The 24,140-nt window shown below is 39.6% G+C and overlaps 3 protein-coding genes across 5 annotated transcripts in view; 2 read left to right on the forward strand and 1 right to left on the reverse strand.

Annotated features, from left to right (window-relative positions):
- Positions 1-21,257, forward strand: part of LOC148175904 (uncharacterized) — a 35,783-nt gene extending 14,526 nt beyond the window's left edge. Inside the window, exons 1-4 of one of the 3 annotated variants that reach the window (XM_088033593.1) lie at positions 8,760-8,849; positions 16,166-16,270; positions 17,365-20,137; positions 20,191-21,257. In XM_088033593.1, coding sequence (XP_087889719.1) covers positions 16,179-16,270; positions 17,365-20,137; positions 20,191-20,997 — 3,672 coding nt within the window. In that variant the 5' untranslated portion in view covers positions 8,760-8,849; positions 16,166-16,178 and the 3' untranslated portion in view covers positions 20,998-21,257. Of the gene's footprint in view, positions 1-8,759; positions 8,850-14,066; positions 14,166-16,165; positions 16,271-17,364; positions 20,138-20,190 lie in introns of those variants that run through there. The other 2 variants (XM_088033591.1, XM_088033594.1) reach the window with 2 other exon arrangements.
- Positions 286-4,729, reverse strand: LOC148175905 (MORN repeat-containing protein 5-like). Its single transcript, XM_088035001.1, is given in 4 exon segments — positions 286-505; positions 548-802; positions 844-1,027; positions 4,516-4,729. Coding segments are annotated over 4 exon segments (834 nt in total). The 3' UTR covers positions 286-324.
- A 1,209-nt stretch (positions 21,258-22,466) lies between the features above and the next one.
- Positions 22,467-24,106, forward strand: LOC148175906 (uncharacterized). Its single transcript, XM_088034331.1, has 2 exons — positions 22,467-22,537; positions 22,586-24,106. The coding sequence occupies exons 1-2, from the start codon at positions 22,517-22,519 to the stop codon at positions 24,050-24,052; spliced, it is 1,488 nt and encodes a 495-aa protein (XP_087890457.1). The 5' UTR covers positions 22,467-22,516; the 3' UTR covers positions 24,053-24,106.
- The last annotated feature ends 34 nt before the right edge of the window (positions 24,107-24,140 follow it).

Raw genomic sequence — 24,140 nt, forward strand, 5'->3', positions numbered from 1 at the left:
AAATATTGGAAACTTTTTTCTCAACCTGAAAATAAAAAACATCTAAAATTTGTATTTTTAGCTCTATAATTTAGCAATTTGGAAAAGTTAAACGCATCAAAGTTAGCAATTTAGCACTTAAATATAAAGATCTATAAAAAAACAACCTTCGAACATCCCTATTCATTTCTGTCTCTCTACCGAAATTAATAAAACTGGCGACGTTTGCGATGGTAAAGTCATCACTCTTGACAATTAACATCCATCAAAGACACCATCTAATTACCGGAAACTCGAAACCCGACAACCAAAAATTCCACGGAAGCTTCGGTACGACTTTTATTGCTAAACTACATCATTAGACTCTTCATCTTTGAAATCCTTGTACTTTTTTTCGAGTTCTTGAACTTCACGGCGCCTCCCACTTATCCAGTCTTCATAGAACTCCGGTCGGTACCCGGCAGGGTCATCGGCGCCTTTCCTGCAGTTCTGCAAAATCCAGTCGTGGCGCTCCTGCGGAACCATCCTGCGAAAGACTTAGAACTGAACCCTTCAACACCACACTTACGTCAAGCCTCGGATCCAGAAGTCGTCGTCATCTTCTGTATTTTCCGTCTCGCTGCAACTAACTCTTAGTACCATCATGAAGTACCTTCAAACTCACCTATCGGAGTCTTTAGCCAAGGTAATACACCTCGCTTTGGGGTCGTAGACGCCGTCGCCGGTGTCGTACCATCCCTTTTCCAAAGCTCTTTCCGGTTGGAGGTTCGTCATGAATTCTCTTGCAGGGGGTTGCAACCCCTCGCGGATTGATACGTTGAATCTAAAGAGAGTGGTTATGGGGGGTGGGAAAAAGGGTTTTACCTTCGGTCCGGCATGGTGCAGTACTGCCATGAGTCTTCGTAGTCTAGACCGTCCACGTTGGAGAAGCGGTAAGCAATCATTTTTCCCTTTTCGAAGATGGTGTCCAGTTTTTGGCCCATGGGGTAGGTGAGGGTGCCTTCGCCGTGGAACATGCCGTCCTCGAAACCACCGTCGTACTCGCAACCTATAGAGTGGTCATTTATATTATTTATTTAGTTGGCTGGTACTTTGCGAACGTGTGTCGAAACTGCGCGTTTAAACGTCGAGTAACACTGCAGACTAGCGGAGTTAATAAACAACTTAAAAATAGGGATTTGGTCAAATTTTGATTGCTATAGCACTAAAACTGCCAGAATAACCAATTTTTATGTTTTTTGGCTCAACTGGAAAATAAAAAATTCTAAAATTTGTATTTTTGGCTCTATAATTTAGCAATTTGGAGGCGTTAATAAACGCACCAAAAGCAGCAATTTGCTCAAATTTGATTGCTATAGGACTACAATTTCAATAGTTACAAATTTTTGTGTAAAATATTAGAAATTTTTGGCTCAACTGGAAAATAAAAAATGAAATGAAAAAATTAAAATGTAAACCTTATTTTTTACCAAAAAACACAAGTTTTAGAATTTTGTTTAGGTCCAACCAAAAATTTCAATCTTTTGCAGCAACCTTTTAATAAAATTTGTAGTTTCTCAATTTTTAGTACTTTAACAATGAAATTTGGGGAAAATACAATTTTAAACCTTTTCATTGACTGTGCCAAATTTTAGAATTAAAGACCAAAAGACACAAATTTTAGATATTTTTTAGGTCCAATGAAAAATTGCAATCTTTTGCAGTAACTTTTTAAAAAAATTATAGTTTCTCTAATTTTTGTACTTTATCGATGAAATTTGGAGATGATACTACTTTGGGTCTTTCTATTGACTGTAATAAATTTCAAAATTATAGACTAAAAAACACAAATTTTAGAATTTTTTTTTGGTCCAACCAAAAATTTCAATCTTTTGCAGTAACTTTTTTAAAAAATTATAGTTTTTCCAATTTCTGTACTTTATCGATGAAATTTGGAGATGATACTACTTTGGGTCTTTCTATTGACTGTGCCAAATTTTAAAATTATGGACCAAAAAACACAAATTTTAGAATTTTTTTTTGGTCCAACCAAAAATTTCAATCGGCAGTAACTTTTTAATAAAATTGGTAGTTTCTCAAATTTTAGTACTTTAACAATGAAATTTGAAGATAATACTATTTTAGACCTTCTCATTCACTGTACCAAATCTTAGAATTATAGACCAAGAGACACAAATTTTTGATATTTTTTTAGATCCAATGAAAAATTTCAATCTTTCGCAGTACTTTTTTAAAAAATTATAATGTTTCCAATTTTACTACTTTATCGATGAAATTTGGAGATGATGCTACTCTGGGTGGTCTTTCCATTGACTGTGCCAAATTTCAAAATTATAGACCGAAAAACACAAATTTTTGAATTGTGTGAAATCTTAGAATTATATGTCGACCAAAAGACACAAATTTTAGATATTTTTTTTTAGGTTTAATGAAAAATTGTAGTAACTTTTTTAAAAAATTGTAGTTTCTCCAATTTTACTACTTTTTCGATGAAATTTGGGGATGATACTACTAAGGGTCTTTACATTGACTGTGCCAAATTTTAAAATCATAGACCAAAAAACACAAATTTTAGATTTTTTTTTTAGGTTTAATGAAAAATTGTAGTAACTTTTTTAAAAAATTGTAGTTTCTCCAATTTTACTACTTTTTCGATGAAATTTGGGGATGATACTACTAAGGGTCTTTACATTGACTGTGCCAAATTTCAAAATCATAGACCAAAAAACACAAATTTTAGATTTTTTTTTAGGTTTAATGAAAAATTGTAGTAACTTTTTTAAAAAATTGTAGTTTCTCCAATTTTACTACTTTTTCGATGAAATTTGGGGATGATACTACTAAGGGTCTTTACATTGACTGTGCCAAATTTCAAAATCATAGACCAAAAAACACAAATTTTAGATTTTTTTTAAGTCCAACTAAAAATTTGAATCTTTTGCTGTAATATTATAACAAAATTTGTAGTTTCGCCAATTTTGGTGCTTTAACAGTGAAATTTGGGGATAATACTATTTTGGGCGTTTTCATTGGTTGTGTCAAATTTCACATTTATAGAGCAAAAGACACAAATTTTAAAAATTTTTTTGGCTCCAACCAAAAGTTTTGCTGTAAAATGTATTATAATAAAATTTGTTGTTTCTCCAATTTTAGTGCTTTAACAGTTTAAATTTCGGGGTAATAGTATTTTAGACTTTCTGATTGACTGTGCCAAATCTTAGAACTATAGACCAAAAGACACAAATTTCTGATATTTTTTCAGGTCCAATGAAAAATTCAATCTTTTACAGTAACTTTTTCAAAAAATTATAGTTTCTCCAGTTTCAATACTTTATCGATGAATTTTGGGGATGACACTACTTTGAGTTTTTTTATTGACTGTACCAAATTTCAGAATTATAGACCAAAAAACACAAATTTTTCTAAACTCCAACCAAAAATTTCAATCTTTTGCTGTAATATTATAATTAGATTCTAAGTTTCTTCAATTTTAGTGCTTTAACAGCGAAATTTAGGGGTAATACTATTTTGGACCGTCTTATTGACTGTGCCAAATTCAAAATTATAGACTAAAATACACAAATTTTAAAAATTATTACCAAAAAATGTAGTGAAAATCTATTTTGAAGAAACTTCGGAAATACGGTTCTGTCCTCGTAAAAACAATGGTTCTTAATAGTACCACGCTTCACGTCTACCTTGACATTTGAGAAAATCGCGTGGAAACCAATTTTTGATGGCGGCGCCGGTTTCGAAAATTCAGAGTACGGTCCTGTCGTTTAATCAAACTGACACCAAAAAAAAGTTTTATTTTGTTGTGCAGTTGTTCATTAACAGATTATGTTAGTAAATGACAGATATCAAGTCAAAGATTTAAAGTTACACCCGAATAGATAAAAAATGACCTTCAAAATCCGCCAAATCCAGACGCATCCATCTTTAAAAAAAGCATTTCACACACCAAATCTCGCGTTCCAAAGAACACTATTGACACATCAAATTTATGCACCACGATCGATCTTCCCTCCCGGAGCGTCTTCAAACTCCGGTCATCAGCACTGTCCCATTCCATTTTTTTTCTATTTGTGAAAAAATCGTAATCGCTTTGTTTATAGATTGACACTTGTTGGTGGCAGTTTATTTGAAAGGCAATGACCCCGGAGTCCCCCGGGGAAATTTCCGGGAAAGTATTTGCGTACTTAAACCGATGGGATGTTGTGATAAGACCGGGAAACAATGCTTTGATGATAAATTCGGGGGCTAAATGGCCTTTTAACTGAGTTAATAAAATAGAAATGGAGAGTCGTTTCAGTGATTTGCAGGGTTGTTAGCATTTTCAGGTTGGTAGAATGGCAACGATGATAATTTAATCACAATTAAATTGAAGGGGTTGTCCTGGCGCATCCACCATTTCTGTAAGGACGCTCACCCTTCAATAACACCCCGAATTCGGGAATATTTATACCAAATGTAGGCAACTCAATATACACACGGGTAATGTTGGTTGTGGATTTTCAGACGCGTTTCTTTCTTTACCATAAGACCCGTACGGGAAGTTGTACGTCCCGCTTCCGGCCATCCCCAGAGCGTTCCACTTCCCGGTGTACATGCTGGAGGTGCACATCACCGTCGCCTCCTTGTCGTACTCCACCTTTCCCGTAGCAATGTGCTGTCTTTGGATCTCTTCTTGGTCAGCGATGATTCTGTCCCAATCCAAAGACAAACTTACCGTTCTCTTTCGTCTCGACATTCGGAAATTTCAAGACAAACAGACACAAAACTCGCGAATTTGAAATGTGGCAACTATGATTTTACCGCCAGGAAATCGGTAGCGTCCTCTTCCGGTCATCCCGAAGGCGTCCCATCCGCCGCTGTAACGACTCGATGTGTGGAAAGTCCCGTTTTCGATGGTCCTTGAGACGTTTATTCTTCGGCGAGCCGCCTCTTTCTCCAGCTCTTCCTTTTGGCTCTCCTCGAGGATGAAGGACCAGTCCAGGGTGATGGCGCAGCGTTTCTTCACATTCTCTCTCCATTTCTTCTGTAACAGAGTTTAGAAGCGGCACTGGGGGTACTTAAAACGGACCACAGCTTCTAAAATAACCTGACGATCCATCTCAAAAATTATCACAGAATGTCAAAATAATCATAAAATAATACTGTCGCTTGGTAATAGCGCACGTTTTTTCGTCGAAATTTTACTTCCTACTCTTTCACCATCGCCGATGACTCGAAGAAATCAACTTAACAGTATTTAGTGTAGTGGAGCGATTAAAATTGGACAAAGGAATCGTTGAACCTGGATAAGCATCAGCGAAGGAGATTGAAATGAGCAGAATTGATGTTTATCCTCGGTTCGTTATAAATCACTTTTAGCGGAAAGAGATAAAAAGATTGGGATAAGGAGGAAAGTTTTATGGAAAGAGAGTTCAAGTGTTCACCTTCTGGTTGGAGAAGCCTTGGAGTTTTAATTGGCTATTTGCGCGAGAAGGTGATGCTAAATTATTATTTCATATTTTAGTCATTAAAAAATGGTAATTATGATGACGGGAATGTGTGTTGAGTCATTAGGAAATTGAGAATTGGAGGTTTAAAGTGTTTGAAAAATTCACAGAAAATTTCGAAAAAGTTCTGTCTTAGTGTCTTAATGCGGTTATTTGTTGATGTATATGAAAAACACGAACAGTTTTGGATTCCGCGTAAAATTCTGCGTAAATTGATCAAAATAATGCAAGTTTGCTTCAAAAATAAGCGAGATATCGTCCTCGGAAATTTGACATAGTTTAGTCATGTAATTTCTTTGAAAAAATCACATTTTTAACTTCTGGTAAATCTAAAAATGTTTTCTTAACTAAAAAATCGCGAGAAAAACGGTGGCGATAACCGTTTCTTTATATTTGTCTTAATTTCGAAGTTATCGAGAAAAATTGTTTTCGAACCTCCAAAATTTTGGTCTTTTGGCGACAACCCGAAATTTCAAACGTCTCTAACTCAGTTATTTGTTGACGGTCATGAAAAATAAGGATAGTTTTGGATTCGGCGCGAAATTTTTCGTAAAATGAGCCGATGTGACTCAAATTTCCATACCGAATAAAGGAGATATCGACTGAAATAGATTTTCAGAGGGTGTTTTTAGCGTAATTTTCAAGAAGCTGTTTTGAGGCAAAAACTGTGTTTAGTATCATTGAATTATATATCGATCGAAAGATGGGCTCGAGATCTGTCAACTAGCCAAATCTCAGATCGATAGGACAAGTAGTTTACGAGGGATGATCAAAAAACAAAAATATGAAAATTTTCCATCGATTGAGTCGCAAAATTTTTTTGCTCAAAAAATTGACCATTGAATTTTTGACTTTTAAGGACGGATTCTAAACAAAAATGAGTCGATAAAAACGCTGGTGAAAACCGTTTTAAAAAATCTTTTGTAGTTTCGGAGATATCGAGCTTTGAAAAATTTTCAACTCAAATTTCGATATCCGAAGCTTTGCTCGCTCATAACTCAGTTATTTTTGGGCCGATCGCGACGAATCTTACATTTTTGGATTCTACGTAAAATTCTGTGTAAAATGAGCACCAATACATTAATATTGCTTCATAAATAAGTGAAACCTCGACCGTGTCTGAATTAGAGACCAAAAAGCAGCTAACCTCTAGATTAAAAAAAATGAAAATTCTGAATTCGAACTATCTAAGATCGATTTTTAATGTAAAAAAATTGCGAAAAAAAGGTTTTATTTTTATTTCCTATATTTCCGTAGATATCGGGAAAAATCGTTTCCGGAGCTCCAAAAATCTTGGTCCTCTGGCGACAGCCGAAATTTCAAACGTCTCTAACTTAGTTATTTTGTTGACGGGCGAGAAAAATAAGGGTATTTTTGGATTCAGCGCGAAATTCTGCGTAAAATGAGCCCATGTAGCTCAAATTTCTGTGACAAATAAACGCAATATTGACAGAAAGAGATTTTTAGAGGGTGTTTTTAGGGTCATTTTTAAGATGCTATTTCGGGGTGAAAACTGCGTTTAGTATTATTGAATTATATGTCGATCGAAAGAGGAGCGCGAGATCTCTCAACTGGCCAAATCTCAGACCGATAGGGCATATAGTTTATGAGGGGCGATCGAAAAACGAAAAATTAAAAATTTTTCATCGATTGAGTCGCAAAATTTTTTTGCCAAAAAATTGACCATCGAATTTTCGACTTTTGAGAGCGTATTCTAACCTAAAATGAGCCGAGAAAAACGCTGGTGAAAACCGTTTCAAAAAATCTTTTGTAGTTTCGGAAATATCGAGCTTTGAAAATTTTCCAACTCAAAATTCAATATCCAAAATTTTGATCGCTCATAACTCAGTTGTTTTTAGACCGATCTTAACGAATCTTACTTTTTTGGATTCCACGTAAAATTCTGCGTAAAATGAGCACCAATCCTTTAATATTACTTCATAATTAAGCGAGATATCGACCGTGTCTTGATTAGAGACCAAAAAGCAACCAACTTCCTTACCGAAAAAAATAAAATTTTGAATTCAAACTATCGAAGATCGATTTCTAAGTTAAAAAATCACGAGAAAAACGATTCCGAAAAGAATTTCTTAATATTTGGCTTAATTCCGGAGATATCGAGAAAAATCGTTTTCAAACCTCCAAAATGTTGGTCTTTTGGCGACTACTCGAAATTTCAAACGTTTCTAACTCGGTTATTTATTGGGCGATAAGAAAAATAAAGGTATTTTTGGATTCAGCGCGAAATTCTGCGTAAAATGAGCCCATCCAACTCAAACTTTCTTAACAAATAAACGAGATATCGACCGAAAGAGATTTTCAGAGGGTGTTTTTAGGGTCTTTTTCAAGATGCTATTTCGGGGTGAAAAGTGTTTTTAGTATTATTAAATTATACATCGATCGAAAAAAGAGCTCGTGATCTATCAACTGATCAATTCTTAGATCGATAGACCGAATAGTTTACGAGGGGCGAACAAAAAAACAAAAATTAAAAATTTTTCGTCGATTGAGTTGCAAAATTTTTTGCCCAAAAAATTGACCAGCGAGTTTTTGACTTTTGAAGGCCTTATTCTAAAGTAAAATAAGCTGAAAAAAACGATGGTGAAAACCATTTATCAAAATCTTTCTTCGTTTCGGAGATATTGAACTTTGAAAATTTTTCGACTCAAAATTTAATATCCGAAATTTTGATCGCTCATAACTCAGTTATTTTCAGACCGATCTTAACGAATTTTGTCTTTTTGGATTCTGCCTAAAATTCTGCTTAAAATGAGTACTAATACTGTAAGATTGCTCCATAAATAAGTGAAATATCGACCGAGGCTGAATTAAAGACCGAAAGGCAGCTATCTACTACATTGAAAAAATTAAAGTTTCGAATTCGATTTTTCAAAGCTAAAAAATCGCGAGAAAAACAATTTTAAAAAGAGTTTCTTTATATTTGTTTTAATTCCGGAAATATCAAGCAAATCGTTTCCGGAGTTTAAAAATTTTAGCCACCTTCAGTAAAATTTAAGATTTTAGAAATCCGCAAAAAAACCAACAACCTTAGAGAATCCCAAAGAGTTCGAACGCGAAATTTCGCCCCAAATCCGAACTCCCAGCTTTCCCATTCCGCGAAGCCAACTGTACCATTCTTCCAGCATGCATCGTCCAGTACTTCTTCAATCTTCCCGTTACCCGGTGACCCCAAGACGTTATTATAAATCGCCGCAGCAATCTAGAAGGGTCTCAGTATTTTCTTGCAGTCGCAACAAGCAACAAGTGAGATCAGTGCTCTGTATCTTCTTCGTTATAGTGAGAGTGCATTCACATGAACTGATATATTGCATGCTGTGGACTTATATAATCCGAATCGAAGAACGAAAGGTAGGTAAATGGGTTCCTTTGTATTTCTGACATTGGCAACGTTTCGCACGTCCTGAAATCCATACTCAGGAACAACTTTCTTTGGTGTCTTTACGTGTTTTTATCACCTTTTAACCTTCCGGCTTTCACGGAGGATTTTTGAAATGAGTAACTGTATCTTGGGTTATGGAAATTGAGATGTACTGTTGTTATATAACTCATTTGTTGGTGGTAATTTGACGAGTTTAGTGTTGTGGTTTCTAACTGTTTTAGCTATTTTGTGTTGTATTTGGTTTGAAAAGGCATAAAATAACGAACTGCGCCTTCTTTGCATCGGAGAAAATTTCGAATCTACTTCTTCAGACCTGAATTTCGCGATTACCATTTTCATATTCTAGATCTCGATTCCTACTTCTCATCCTTCTCCAATTTGCATCTAAAATCAGTAAAACCGTCAATTCTGTACGTTCCACATAACAACACGCACATGTAAAAGAGTCCATCGCCGAGACAAACGCCAATTACCTATTCAGAACTGTCTTCGTCTTCTTCACAGTTAAAAACCTCAATAACCAGCGGCTCGCTGGTCATTTTTACAAGAGGAAATAAAACGTGTGTGCCACACGTAACGGATTATCTATCGATACCGGAACGGAATTCTTGAGGAGATTTCAACGATGGACAAAGTGCCAAGTCTTAATTAAACGCGTTGTTGACACGCGTGTTAGGTAACTGCATTTCCGAAAATTTGCATTGTCAGAGTGAAAGGTTAACGATGTAGCAACGATTTGTACAGCTCGCAATTAAAATTTTCATTAGAGTGTGACATTTCGTGCTATGACATTTCGGACGCGTGCTTGTGGTATTAAAATAGAGCCTCTTCTGCAAAATATTGAGTCACGCCTCAACCACAATGGACATTATTTTTTTCAAGAAAAACTGTTATGGGATTTCGAAGCCTCTCATTGATTCCGCGTTAATTGTTGAGAGTCTTGAGTAAAAAAGCGCGAGGAAAACGATGGTGAAGACCGCATCTTTCTATCTGTCTTCATTTCGGAGTTATTGAGATTTATAGATATGTACATAAGGAAACTAAAAATTCACTATCTGTAACTTTAAACGCTTCTAATTCGGTTATTTATTGACGCACGTGAAATTGTCGCCCGGTTTTGGATTCAACGTGAAATTCTGCGTGAAATGAGCACATTGCTTGATAAATAAACGAGATATCGGCCGAGTATGAATTAGAGACCGAAAAGCAGCTAACTTTCATACTGAAATAAATAAAATTTTGAATTCAAAGTATCAAAGATTGATTTCTAAGCTAAAAAATCGCGGGAAAAACGATTCCAAAAAGTGTTTCTTAATATTTGGCTTAATTCCGAAGATATCGAGAAAAATCGTATTCAAACCTCCGAAATGTTGGTCCTGTGGCGACTACCCGAAATGTCAAACGCCTCTAACTCGGTTATTTATTGACCGACGAGAAAAATAAGGGTATTTTTGGATTCAACGCGAAATTCTGCGTAAAATGAGCCCATGATGCTTAAATTTCTTCAACGAATAAACGAGATATCGACTGAAATAGATTTTCAGAGAGTGTTTTTAGGATCATTTTTAAGACGCTATTTGGGAATGAAAACTGCGTTTAGTATTATTAAATTATATATCGATCGAAAGAGGAGCTCGAGATCTCTCAACTGGCCAAATCTCAGATCGATAGGGCAAGTAGTTTACGAGGGGCGATCAAAAAACGAAAAATTGAAAATTTTCCATCGATTGAGTCGCATAATTTTTTTGCCTAAAAAATTGACCATCGAATTTTTGACTTTTGGGGGTGTATTTTAAAATAAAATGAGCCGAGAAAAACGCTGGTGAAAACAGTTTGAAAAAATCTTTTGTAGTTTCGGAGATAGCGAGCTTTGAAAATTTTCTAACTCAAAATTCAATATCCGAAACTTTAATCGCTCATAACTCAGTTATTTCTGGACCGATCCTAACGAATGTTACTTTTTTGGATTCTACGTGAAATTCTGCTTAAAATGAGCACCAATACTTTAATAAGCAAAATATTAAGCTTTATACATATAGGAACTAAAAATTTACTATGCGCAATTTTCAGCTCTTCTAATTCGGTTTTTTATTGACGTACGTGAAAAATTAACCCACTTTTGATTTCTGCATGAAATTCTGCGTAAAATGAGCATCGATACTTTAAGTTTGCTCCGAGAATAGGCGAGATATAGAAAAAATAAGCTGACAATTAAATTAGAGCCCCAAAAACTAAGGAAAATTCTTTAAACTTTTGTAAAAAAATAGAGAATGGCATTAAGAATTCGAAATAAAATCAGTTTTACAGACCAGAGTCACGCCTCAAACCGCAAAGGACGTAAACCTTAGGTTTGCGTCCGCGATTTTTTCATGTCTCTGCACTGACCGAGTTTATAGCAGTCTTAAAATGATAATAAAAGGTTGTTTCACACAATTAAATTAAACTTTACAGTTATTTCAATATAATAAAACTTTATTTGTTTAGCTCCGAGATATTATCTTTTTCTTTATTTATACATACATTTGCATGGCTTCCCATTGATTAGAACTCGGGTCGTTAATAATGAATTATTGTCTGACTGTCTTGTTATGCATTCATCGGATTTTATGATTCTTTCTCTTCTCATTAGCCTTCGTTTTATTGACACCATTTTTGCCGGAAAATTCACATCGTTGCGGGGGGCTTTGGAATTGAAATTATGCACGTGATCACTGTGGTCAGTGTTGCCAACCAATGCCGGAAGTGCCAACTCCCACAAGTGTCAAAACGCTTATTTATTGCCGAAATCCGAGTGAAAGTTCCCAGATTTCGTCAAAAAGTCTTGTACCTGAAATTATGATAATTAAGTCCCGTTGCTTCCACAATAGATCGGTTTCGTTCCAATCACGTTTGTTACTATTTATGCAATATTACTTTCTAGGATAATTACTTGCTACTCGCCGTGATCAGGAAAAGATTGCACGCTTCCCAAAAAATTGACTCATCGCTCCTTTTAGTTTTGAGAACATTTTCTGAATTCGTAACTGTAAATTGTGATTTACCATCGGCATATTTCTTCGAAATTTGCATAGTTTGACCTCTTAAAGACGATGTTTACTTTCGTACGTTTGACATACTGAAACCAATAACACCATTATGGTACTCGGAAAAAAACATAATTTATTATTACGGTACATTTTATTATTGAATTAGATGTTGGCGCGTGAGACTAATGCGATGGAGATGCAGAGATAGCCAAGATTGATCAGGTTATTGAAGATGAACGATACACGGGGTCAAAACGTTGGTTTTGGTGCGGAATGCGACTTTCTTTGGTCTAAATTTGATTTTGGACATAAACATATTAAGATCGATATGGTGGTGCCACTATCCTATTATTAATTTAGGGAAATTAGCGCCATTGGCAGCACTGTCAAACAGAGTCTTTGGTTACACTGTAAACTTTGACAAACCGCCACTTCGATCCATTTTCGCGTTGGCGTCTTCTCAATAATAGTCGCGTTTCTAATTATTAATTTAGGAAAATTAGCGCCATTGCCAGTACTGTCAAACAGGATCGTTGGTACCATTGTAAACTTTGACAAACCGCCTTCTTTGATCCATTTTCGCGTTGGCGTCTTCTCAATAATAGATGCTTTCCTATTATTAATTTAGGGAAATTAGCGCCATCGGCAGTACTGTCAAAGAGAGTCGTTGGTAGCACTGTAAAGTTTAACAAACCGCCTCCATCGATCCATTTTTGCGTCTCGGTCTTCTCAATAATAGATGCTCTTATTATTATTTATTTAGAGAAATTAGCGCCATTGGCAGTACTGCCAAACAGAGTAGTTGGTAGCACTGTAAAGTTTGACAAACCGCCTCCTTCGATCTATTTTTGGGTTGGCGTCTTCTCAATAATAGACACGTTTCCTATTATTAATAATTTAGGGAAATTAGCGCCAATGGCAGTACTGTCAAAGAGAGTCGCTGGTAGCACTGTAAAGTTTGACAAACCGCCTCCTTTCTATTTTTGGGTTGGCGTCTTCTCAATAATAGACGCGTTTCCTATTATTAATAATTTAGGGAAATTAGCGCCAATGGCAGTACTGTCAAAGAGAGTCGTTGGTAGCACTGTAAAGTTTAACAAACCGCCTCCTTCGATCCGTTTTTGCGTCTCGGTCTTCTCAAAAATAGATGCTCTTATTATTATTTATTTAGAGAAATTAGCGCCATTGGCAGTACTGCCAAACAGAGTAGTTGGTAGCACTGTAAAGTTTGACAAACCGCCTCCTTCGATCTATTTTTGGGTTGGCGTCTTCTCAATAATAGACACGTTTCCTATTATTAATAATTTAGGGAAATTAGCGCCAATGGCAGTACTGTCAAAGAGAGTCGCTGGTAGCACTGTAAAGTTTGACAAACCGCCTCCTTTCTATTTTTGGGTTGGCGTCTTCTCAATAATAGACGCGTTTCCTATTATTAATAATTTAGGGAAATTAGCGCCAATGGCAGTACTGTCAAAGAGAGTCGTTGGTAGCACTGTAAAGTTTAACAAACCGCCTCCTTCGATCCGTTTTTGCGTCTCGGTCTTCTCAATAATAGATGCTCTTATTATTATTTATTTAGGGAAATTAGCGCCATTGGCAGTACTGCCAAATTGAGTAGTTGGTAGCACTGTAAAGTTTGACAAACCGCCTCCTTCGATCTACTTTTGGGTTGGCGTCTTCTCAATAATAGACGCGTTTCCTATTATTAATAATTTAGGGAAATTAGCGCCAATGGCAGTACTGTCAAAGAGAGTCGTTGGTAGCACTGTAAACCATGACAAACCGCCCCTTCGATCCATTTTCGCGTTGGCGTCTTCTCAATAATAGATGCGTTCCTCCCATTCCCCATTTTTATGCCTCCACATCTCGTGCAAAATTCATCCGAGTGGTTCCCCGCGGACGCCATTTTTTATTAAAACCGTAATTCCGCTCCCGAGACTTATCCGAGTAATAGCCGCCTCCGACGGCGGTGTAAGTTACGACTGTTCGTTTATTAGCGTCACTCTGTATATCTGTCAGTGGAACAGACGCTGCATCGTTAGTGCACGCCATCGCAATTCCGATCAGCTAAAAATAGCAATAAAGGGGCAGTGGCGGCGGCGGTGGCAGTGCATCTCTGCCGCCAGCGATGGTCCAGCGGTCAAGGTCGAGCACCTGACCAGAGCGGCCGAGTCTTCGCCAGTTGTGCCATTGACTCCGCGACGTGTGCATCGAAAGAAGAGTTGTTGAGGTGACAGTGGATGACAGAAGAGGTTTCAGGTAGGGACTTTTGGGGTTTTATTTGGGGGAGGATTTGATTTTCGCACGGAAAAATTATCGTATTTTATTACATTTCCTGTTAAAATCACAATGTTGCAAAAGTATCTAATTATGCCAACTTTATAATAATTAGGCTGCAATTTGGTAACTTGTAAGACGTGCAGAATTGTTACAATTCATTGCCCTCATTCTCACCACAATTAGTTCTATTCTACTTGGAAGAATTCTTATCTCATAGAACTGAAGATATTATGATTTAATTAATTAAACGAAAACACTGTGATTTGAGCATTTTATGACTTTAATTGCTGTTATTAAGACACCGTTTTCTTGCGGATGCAAGGGCTGTTGCAAGCACTCATGCGTTCCTCGAGTTAAGGCTGCACCTTTGGATTTACCTAGTTGCTCTTTGGGCGTACCATGGCTGCTTTAAATACCATGACAAGGTTTCTGGATCAGAGGATTTTCGCATTCTCGGAGGAGGCCTTGGAATCCAACCAACAGTTGGCAGACCTGGCAAAAGAGCGCTTTTATGTTATTATTATGTTGTTATAATGAAATTCCTGCTAATATGCACTGAAAATAACAAAACAATATTAACAATGTTGGTAACAAATGTGACAGTTTTTGTTTGACGTTCCAGTTTCAAAAACTGTGTAACTCGCTGTGCTGAACGACCAATCACGGATCTGCATTTTAAATTTGGCGCTTATAAGAAAAATTCAGCGGGAAAAATGGGGTTTAAAATCCAAAAAAAAATCAAATTCTACAGAATCCAGAGAAGTGTGGACGTTCCTAGAAACGTCAGAAAAGTCCTGGGAATCATACAGTCACCGCCTACTTATTTTGGGCATAAATTTATTGACATTTTGAAAATTGGAGTGTAGTCTACGCTTTACTGTCAATTTGACGAGCGAATTTCCATCAATCCTGTCAAAAATGACAGTTATAACGAAGTTTTTAAAGGGTGCTTTACACTGACTTTGACGTCCAACAAATTGGTATAGAAAGAACTTTAAATAATAATATATGTGAAGCTCAATTGTACAAAAATTTAATTTGCATTTTACAAATCAAGGAAGTAGGCCTCGGAATTTAGACAGCAGCTCCACTTATAATCACCTCTTGCGTGGGCTCTTCTGACAGTTGTGGGTTCAGCACCCATGGATAAGCTCCCTGTTTCTCCGCCACTGCCGTCGTGACTCGGCAATTTCCAGACAAAAGTCTCAAAGCGTCAAAAACTATCTTTTCCACACCATTAAATTTGCATGTCAAATTGGTACAGCCGTCCATTGTCCGCGATACCATTGACCCTCATGGTCATTGTACAAATTCGTCCAGATCTGCGTTTTTTTTCTCTTCCGCGCGCCGGATTCCCACGCGTTCCTACATTGTGACCAACTTAGAAAAAATTATGCGATCAGGGTTTATATAACGCGTTTATATCATCGAAAAAGAAAACTCACAGAATGACAATCGCCGTTACATTAGAATGGAATTGTTGCAGAGCTAATTATTCGGGAATGAAGTAACAAAAAAACTTGAGATTCTCAGTGTTGCCACATTCGGAATAACGTAATTGACGTCGTTAATTGTAATTCATGTCGTTTCGAATCGATTAATAAACCTTTTCGTTTGTTCTTCATGAATGGAGCGCAGCTTTTAAGACAATTAGCATATTTATGAATGTGGGTTTCTAGGTACGGACGTTGCTCGCCTTCGGGCCTTCGAGTTCTCCAAATATGAACTAACTATACAGTTAGATTTTTGAAATTCTCATACAGATTACAGCCATTTCAAAAATTAGGAAAATTACTTTACAATGTAGTCATTATTTCTGATTGCGTGCTACAAGAAGTGCGACGATTTAATTAATCATAACAATAAACAAATTACCAAGAGGAAATTGAACCGGTTTTTTGGTCTAATTTTGCGTTTCCTGCAGCGAAAAACGTGGGATTATGAAGCAGGTGAAGACTTTAACAAAGTTCTTTTTTCAGAAATTCACTCGGCATGTGGCGTCTCCTCCTCTTCGTCCTCGCTGCTACAGCGGACGAGACCATCGACAAAGATGGGGAAAGTTCTCGGAAAATTTTAGGATCCAGGTGAGAAACATTCTTGTTTTTTCCGTTAGGACAGGATGAAGAGGTAGTACTACTTGTCAAACACGTCTGCACGCTCCTAGCATCTAAACAAGATTAATTGGTCTAATGATACACACGTTAACTATTTTTAACGGTAATCTTTCATTTTCCGACTACTGGAAAATTCGACGTGTGAGCGTGGCTTTAGCATCTCGACCTTTCTCCAAACAATACGGTCTCGGACTAATCTACATCTGTTCCACAAACAGATCTAATCTTTCAAATAACTGTTCTAAATCGCGAGTTATATATCGCACCTGTTAAACGAAATGGTATACCGTACTTGGCAAATATTTACGACCCACTTAGCGTTATTGACGAGACAAGACTTCCCCTCCGGCGGCCATCGCAACAACCTACCTCCCCTTCAGTCGCCATGAAGACACCTTAACCTCCCCTCCATCCGCCATGAAATCCCCTAGCCTCCCCTACGAGCGCCATGACGACAACTCAACCTCCCCTCAATCCGCCATGATATCCCTCAACCTCCCCTACGAGCGCCATTGTAAATTCTTTTTTTTTTAAACCATCAACACCCCACTCTCCTACCACTTTACAACCGGCAACGTCGTCGATGGTGACTTTTTGGTGATAAAATCAAAAAGGTTAGTTGTCTAATTGACTATTTGATTACACAAAATGGCCTTTCAGGCTGTGCCGATTTTTTTCACTATTTCATTCTTTGATTTGTAAGCCACCAGACTGTAAAAAAGAGGTTTTTAACGGAAAAACTGCTTAATTTTTAGGAATGTCACAAATTTGACATTTGTTTTTTCACCAAAAATCTCCCTAGGCAACGTTGCCGGTTGTAAGTAGGGGAAGATTGCGGTTTTGGCGGTTTTAAAAAAATGAAATCTCCTAGCTTCCCCTACTAGCGCCATGACTTCTCCTTAACCTCCCCTTCATCCGCCATTGATGTTACCCTCCCTCCACCGGCCATGACGTGATCCCAGCTAACTGTAATTAGTTGAAAATTAGACTTTGTCTGGAGTGACGAAACCGGTCATCGACTCCACCTCAAAAATATGCAGATTTCTACACTTTTCACCTTTCAGCGTCGTCACGTCCGTCTCCGTCATCATGGACGCCGGAAACGGCTCGAAAGTCTACGCCGACGCCGTCGGTAAGCCCGTCTCCAAGCCCACGGTCGCCTCCGACGTTGCCAGCCCCATCGATCTCCTCAGTCCTGATCGCTACGAGTTCTACACTTTCGACGACACGGGTGACCTCGTCAAGCGTCTCATGACCTTGGAAGAGATCCACGATATTATCGCCACCGGCGACGACGAACTTCCTCTTGATTCTCTCACTGATGGTTTTGTCCCCGAGAAGCGCGTCAATGACGTGGTGAACAACGTGCAGAACGTCCTCAAAGAGGAGATTAAACAGCACAAGAATCCGGAGAAGCCGCAGTTTGACACTCCCGACGTCTCGGACTCCTGGAGTATGATTCTACCGGCGGTTTTTGGGAACTCTGGGGATGACATCAACATGGAGAAACCCGTGAAGCATGTTACACCGGACACGATCATGGTCGAGCCCACGGTGATGGTGACGACGGAGCAGATTTCCACGACGGAGAAGAGACGGACTACACCTGGAGCTGTGTCGACGACGACGACGACCACCACGGCGAAGACGCCGATGATCAACGTAGAGATTATCACCAACTCGAACTCGACGACGGAGAATACGCTCGTGGTCGGAGGAGATTCACAGATTGTGGAGATCAAGCCGCAGCACGACGAAGTGAGTTTCCACGTGTCCAAGAGCACGAAGAGGCCGTTTGTTACGAGGGCCACCACGACGACGACGACGACCACGGAAGCGCCGAAGACAACAGATAATTTAGAAGACGCGTCGACTGTTGTGGAGAAGGTTGCGCCTTTGGAGACTTCAACTGTGGCGCAGACGGTGACCACCGAGGAGATGCCCGTGACTATGAAGCTAGTTTCCACCACGACAACTGAAGAAGCAACTACGATCACACAGACGATGGTGCCGTCGACAACCACAGACGCACCAACGAGTATGTTTAGTTCAGTACCACCAGAAACCACGACTGAAGTTAGTTCAACTTTCGCCCCTGTGGGCGCGTTCTTCATCGTGTCCAACGCCACCAAAGATGATCTTCGTACCGAGAGTACCGAATACTTTTCCACCAATAAGCTTCCTCTGAGTACCACCGAGTCCCAATCCACCACTCTGGACCAACTCCTTCTTAGTTCGACTAATATCTATGAAATTAACTCGGAGCTGTCGGAAGTGAAGAGTACCACCAACTTTGACGAAACTACCACCGAAGAGAAATTCCTAATCAGGTTGACCAACCCCACTGAACCCACGACTACCACCACTGATCAGACTTTTATTGACACGATCGAACAGTTGATTTCGCAGGCTGTTGGTACTCCTGCGCCTCCTGTGGAATCGGCAGTTGACGCAACGGTTGTCGAAGAAATGATTCTGAAGAGTTCCAACAAGACGATGCCGGAAGTTGTAGCCGAAGCCGCGACGGTGGCTTCGAAATTGGTTGGTAACACTGAAGAGAGTACCACCACTATGGCGACGACGACGGAAGGGGATTTGGGGTTGTTGAGCGACTCTGTGGGGGCGCTGTTATCGCAGGTTGTTGGCGAGGGGTTGACAACAGTGGAGAGCGAAACGACGACGGAAGTGACGACAGCGGCGACAACGACAACCACGTCGGCGCCGACGACGACAGCAGCAGCGACAACGACAACAGCAGCGGTGACGACGACGACAGCAGCAGCGACGACGACGACGACAGCAGCAGCGACGACGACGATGACAACAGCAGCGCCTTCAACGACAACAGCAGCGGCCACGACGACAATTTTACCCTTCACCACATTTATTCCGCACATCATCAACATTACTATCATTAGGAACGACAACCGCACCCAGCCTAAGCCCGCAAAGTCCGACCTAAGCTTAGAAAAAGAACAAGAAGATCTCTTCAACGAAATGAAGAAGAACTCAAGTTTGACGACTGTAGTCCCAGAAGACGTCACCACCACAACTGAAGAAGTCACTGAAGCCACTACGACGGAACTCCCGGAGGCCCAACCATCCATCGTCATTACCATCAGCGAGAATAAGACAGATCCTGACGATTCGAAGTGGACACTAGTTTCAACAGTTGCTCCAGGTCAGTCAGAGCCGCCGGTGAACGACCCAGCGCCTCCACAACTCCCCAGTGTTGATCCTCCTCCGGTGGACCTGGTGCCTAAACCTCTCCAAGGCTTCGGTCTTGAAGACAGTACAGCTAGACTCGACACGGATATCTACCAGTTCGTGCAGCTGTGCAACGAACTCGCTTTTGGTTTCTGGAAGTCGGTGACGACGGGAGTTAGCGCAGCGAGGAGTATTGTGGTGTCGCCGTTCGCTGCCACATCCCTCTTGGCGATGGTTTTCTTGGGAGCACGAGGAGCAACCTCTGGGGAAATGAACGAGATCTTGAAGTTAGACGACATGGTGACGTTCAATCCTCATCTCATCTTCAAGAATGTCTCAGAGAGCATCGAAAGCAACCCCGACTCTGGAGTTGCCGTGTCTGCAATTGTCCGGGAGCTGTACAGCGACCGAAGCAAAGGAAAACTCTTGGGCTTCTACAAAGAACGAGTGAGGCAATTCTACGATGGTCACGTCGAAGAAGCGAGTTTCAAAGACATCGGGGACACCATCAGACGCCGAACCAACCTCCTCATCAAGAAGCACACCGATGGAAAAATCTTGGAGTTCTTGAAAGATGGGAGTATTTTCCCCAAACCACCTCTTGCAGGAGTTAGTGTTAGTCTCTTCCAGGTAAAGAATTCTTTCGAGTTTTTCTTTGTTGTAAATTTAATGTTAATTTGCAGACGGATTGCTCGCAAGGGTCTACGGAAGGCCGCGACGGCGAGCTCCACTTCGTGGTGTTACCGTCCCTTCGCCAACGCCGCCTCATTCCCATCCCCGCCACCGTCTACCGCTCCAACTTCCTCGCAGGTTACGAACCAAGTCTAGACGCCACCGCCGCCGCCCTCGGCACCAAAGACCAAATCGTGAGCACAATCTTCGTGATCCCTGGTCAACAAGGCATGGCCGCCCTCGGGGACGGTTTAGCCCGCCTCGAGAAACGCCTCGTTGAAAGTTCTTTTAAGAAAGGGGCGTGGTCGCGCCTCCTCCGCTCGCTCATTCCCCGCCCAGGTCTCGAGTTGCAAATCCCCCGTTTCCAACATCGTTCGTTAGTCAATGCCACCCAGTCGTTGAAGAGGATGGGCTTGCACGAGTTGTTCGACGCCCACAAGGCGGATCTTAAAGGTTTGAATGGCGCCGCCCACGACCTGCACTTGTCTGACGTCGTACAAATCAACGAGTTTGCCACGTGTGGCGAACGTAGAATTGGGGAGGCGCATCATATAGAGTTGTACCCGGCGACTACCGAAAGAAAACGGCGATTGGTGTTGGAGGAAGGGGAGGAGCCAAGGGATTATCAGAGGGCGTTCCACGACCCTCTCCACGACCCGAGTTATTTAACATTGCCGTTAGCGTTGAGGCCGAGACAAGCGAGGTTACCCGAAGCGCCACGACTACGTTTCGACAGGCCGTTTTTGTACTTCGTCAGGCACAATCCTAGTGGACTTATTTTGCACATGGGGAGATTTCATCCTAGATTACTGCCATAATTAGGTTTTTAGACTAGTGGTTCTAATTTTCGTGTACATAACTTCTAGATTTGAAATGGAACTATCACTGAACTGAGGAATCGAACACGGATAGTTACATGTCGAATTGTTTATTTTATTTATTGTATAATGTAAATTCATCTCATTCTATGCTTGGTGCGTTCATTCTTAAATTATTTTAGCGTAGAGTCGTGTTATTTTGTAAGAATAATGTAATATGAAGGACGAAAATTAAAGAATTGGAAAAAATAGAAAGATAATGAGATTGTATATAGGCAACCATCTATACACACATGTAATGTTAGTTGAATAGGTAAATTGCTTCTTGTTTCTTAAGATAAGTTTTAAATAAAATACTCTTCTTGTTAACTGTTGTTTATTTTGTTTATTATCAACCATTTAAAAAAAGGACCTCCAACTAATTCAACAACTGTTGAATTCATGAAATTTGCTGTGTATTAAGGCTACCTAATTAATAAGTAGGGAATGGTCCAAGTAAAATAAAATTCTCCTGCTGTTTAAAAACAGCAACAAATTGAATTTTGACATATTTCACTGACACAACGTCCATGATCGTTTTTTCTACCCTAAAACCCAATTTACACAACTCCACAATTGCAACAGGCACGAATTACACGAAAAAAATTCAAAATTTGCAACTTTAACTAATTGTAGAAAAATTCTCTGCGGGAAAAATTAAGTTTATAGTCTGCCGAATTAAATTTATGGTGTGTAGAGATTTTCTACGTTGAAATTTAGGGATCATTGAAATTTATACTTGGCAACACTGATACAGGGGGTGTGAAATCAAAGAGGCTGTAAAAACAAATTAAATTAAATCTTATTTTCTTGAGCATTACCAACATTAAATAAAAATCACGTAATTTGATATTTAAGTAGTCTAAGTGTTTTATTTTCTATTTTTTCTGGTGCGTCCACCATTTTCCCCCTTCAAAGTTAATCCCTATTTTAATGATTCTTTCTAATTTGCGAGTGATTTTCCGTTGGCAAGACAGTTAAAACAATCAATTTCGTACATTTCCAACATAATTCGAATTCCAGGGCCGCCGCGAGAGTGGAGAAAGTGTTAACACTAAAGAATTGGAAACCTGATTTACACCCAAAAATTTTCGACAATTTGCACAAGAGAATGTTCTAATAGCAATGAACCGCACTTTATTTAATAAATGGCAGTAAAATATAACAGTTCTTGTTTCATTCAATTGCGTTTTGTTACTAAGATAAGATAAGTTTTAAATAAAATACTCTTCTTATTAACTGTTGTTTATTTTCCTTATTATCAACCACTTAAAAAGAACTTCCAACTAAATTAACAAATGTTGAATTTACTTTTTGGTCTAGAATAAAAGAATCTGGAAGATTTTCCATCCATTTGTCCCCAAAAGAGGGTACATAATATCCCCTTCCATGCGCAGCTGCTGAAGCCAAACTGTGGAGGGGGCGGTATGACCTTCGATCCTGAAGCAGCTCAACCACTGTTACACCTTCTACCTTCGAAATGGATGAATACAACACTGAGGTAACCCAACCAAAGTACTACTAACTCTTTAGTAACTCTTATTTCCAGTTGTTAACGAGGTTGAGAGGAGCAATTTCTAGCAACAAACTTGAGCTAGTCAAAGAACTAACTTCCTCCTTTTCTTCAAAAGCTTGGTGCCGTTGTCGCTTTTCAATGCATTTGAACACTCTTCTGCAAGAAGCAATCCAACTTAACCGCAAAGAGATATTCGACCATCTCTTGTCGTACCACGATTTCGTGGATCTTGAACGTACCAACAGGTACCATCAAACGGCGTTACATACAGCAATGTCTCTACGACTCGCTGAAGACGTGGAGTACTACGTAACTCGTCTGGTAAGAAAAGGCGTTTTTCTTCACGGGCGATGGCAGAACCAGAGTTTGATTGTTAGGGGCATGTGGGGTCGTTGGAGCGGTATAACTCAACTTTTCTTGAGTTCCGGTGCTGATGCTGATGGTACTGATGCGGAAGGCAATACAGCTCTACATTGCGCGCTGCTTAGAGACGCTAATCTTGAGTTTATCACCACTTTGTTGTACTATGGAGCTAATCCTCTTATTAGAAACCCCAGAGGGTACAATGCTTTTGAGCTCGCGGTTCTGGAGGATCATCCTCCGTTAATCCAAGAGATTCTTTTTAACTACGTGGAGAAGACGATCCATGTAGAGGTGCTCCTCCACTTGGCCGGTGGAAACTCTGAGTATTTCCACCAGCTGTTAGAACGCAACGTGAAGTGTGTTGGCATAAGAGGAGCTCGATTTGAGTTGAGTTTCATTTCGATAGTCCGGGAGCTCTTCAGAATCCCTCTGGAAATCTTCGACACTCTTCTGCGGTCCCAATTCGGAGCCATCACCACTATCTTAAGAAGTGCGACGAAGTGTTTGTTTACACAAACCCAGCTGGTTGTTGACGGTTTTTACGAGTTCTTCTTCTCGGATCAGATCGTGTTAAAAATCAACTTCCTTCTAGAATCAGTAGGATGGCTCATGGTGAACTTCTTGAGCGCGTTAAACAGTGGCGAAGTCTCCAACTTTATTTTAACGTACTTTGAAGAAGCCCCAGCGACGGAACTCCTCCTCTTCTTGTTTCAGAACGGTCTTTCGTGTTACGCTTCCACCGGTTTAGTGTACTCCAGATACGGATTTTGCGACCTCTTCAAATTTCTCCTGTCTTCAGACATCGAACCAACGTACACTGAAGACTCTTTGATTGTTAAATTCATTTGTGAGCCTCTCCTGGACGTGGAGGGTGTCTTGGACCAACTGCCTATGGAAGGCCGGCACGCGCTCCTACGATTCTACGGGGGCTCGGAAATGCGAAAGATGTTATTGCAAAAGAATGTTATTGACGCAGAACTACCTCTTTTACAAGAACTGGCGAGGAATGTCGTGCGGAAGTACCTGGCGAGGAGGTTCAACATCGGAAATGTGCGACAGTTTTTTCGGGTGATCGAAGCGTTACCAATTGGGGAGGGATATAAAAAGATTATTACACTTGAGACGCCACTGTATTGACATGCAGTGTGAAATCAAAGAGGCTGTGAAAACAATTGAAATTCAATTCTATTCTCTTGGGCATTACCAACATTAAATAAAAATCACG

This window comes from Gnatocerus cornutus, chromosome 4 (assembly GCF_029298725.1).
Source record: "Gnatocerus cornutus isolate USDA-ARS CGAHR chromosome 4, icGnaCorn1.1, whole genome shotgun sequence".
Taxonomy (NCBI): Eukaryota; Metazoa; Arthropoda; class Insecta; order Coleoptera; family Tenebrionidae; genus Gnatocerus; species Gnatocerus cornutus.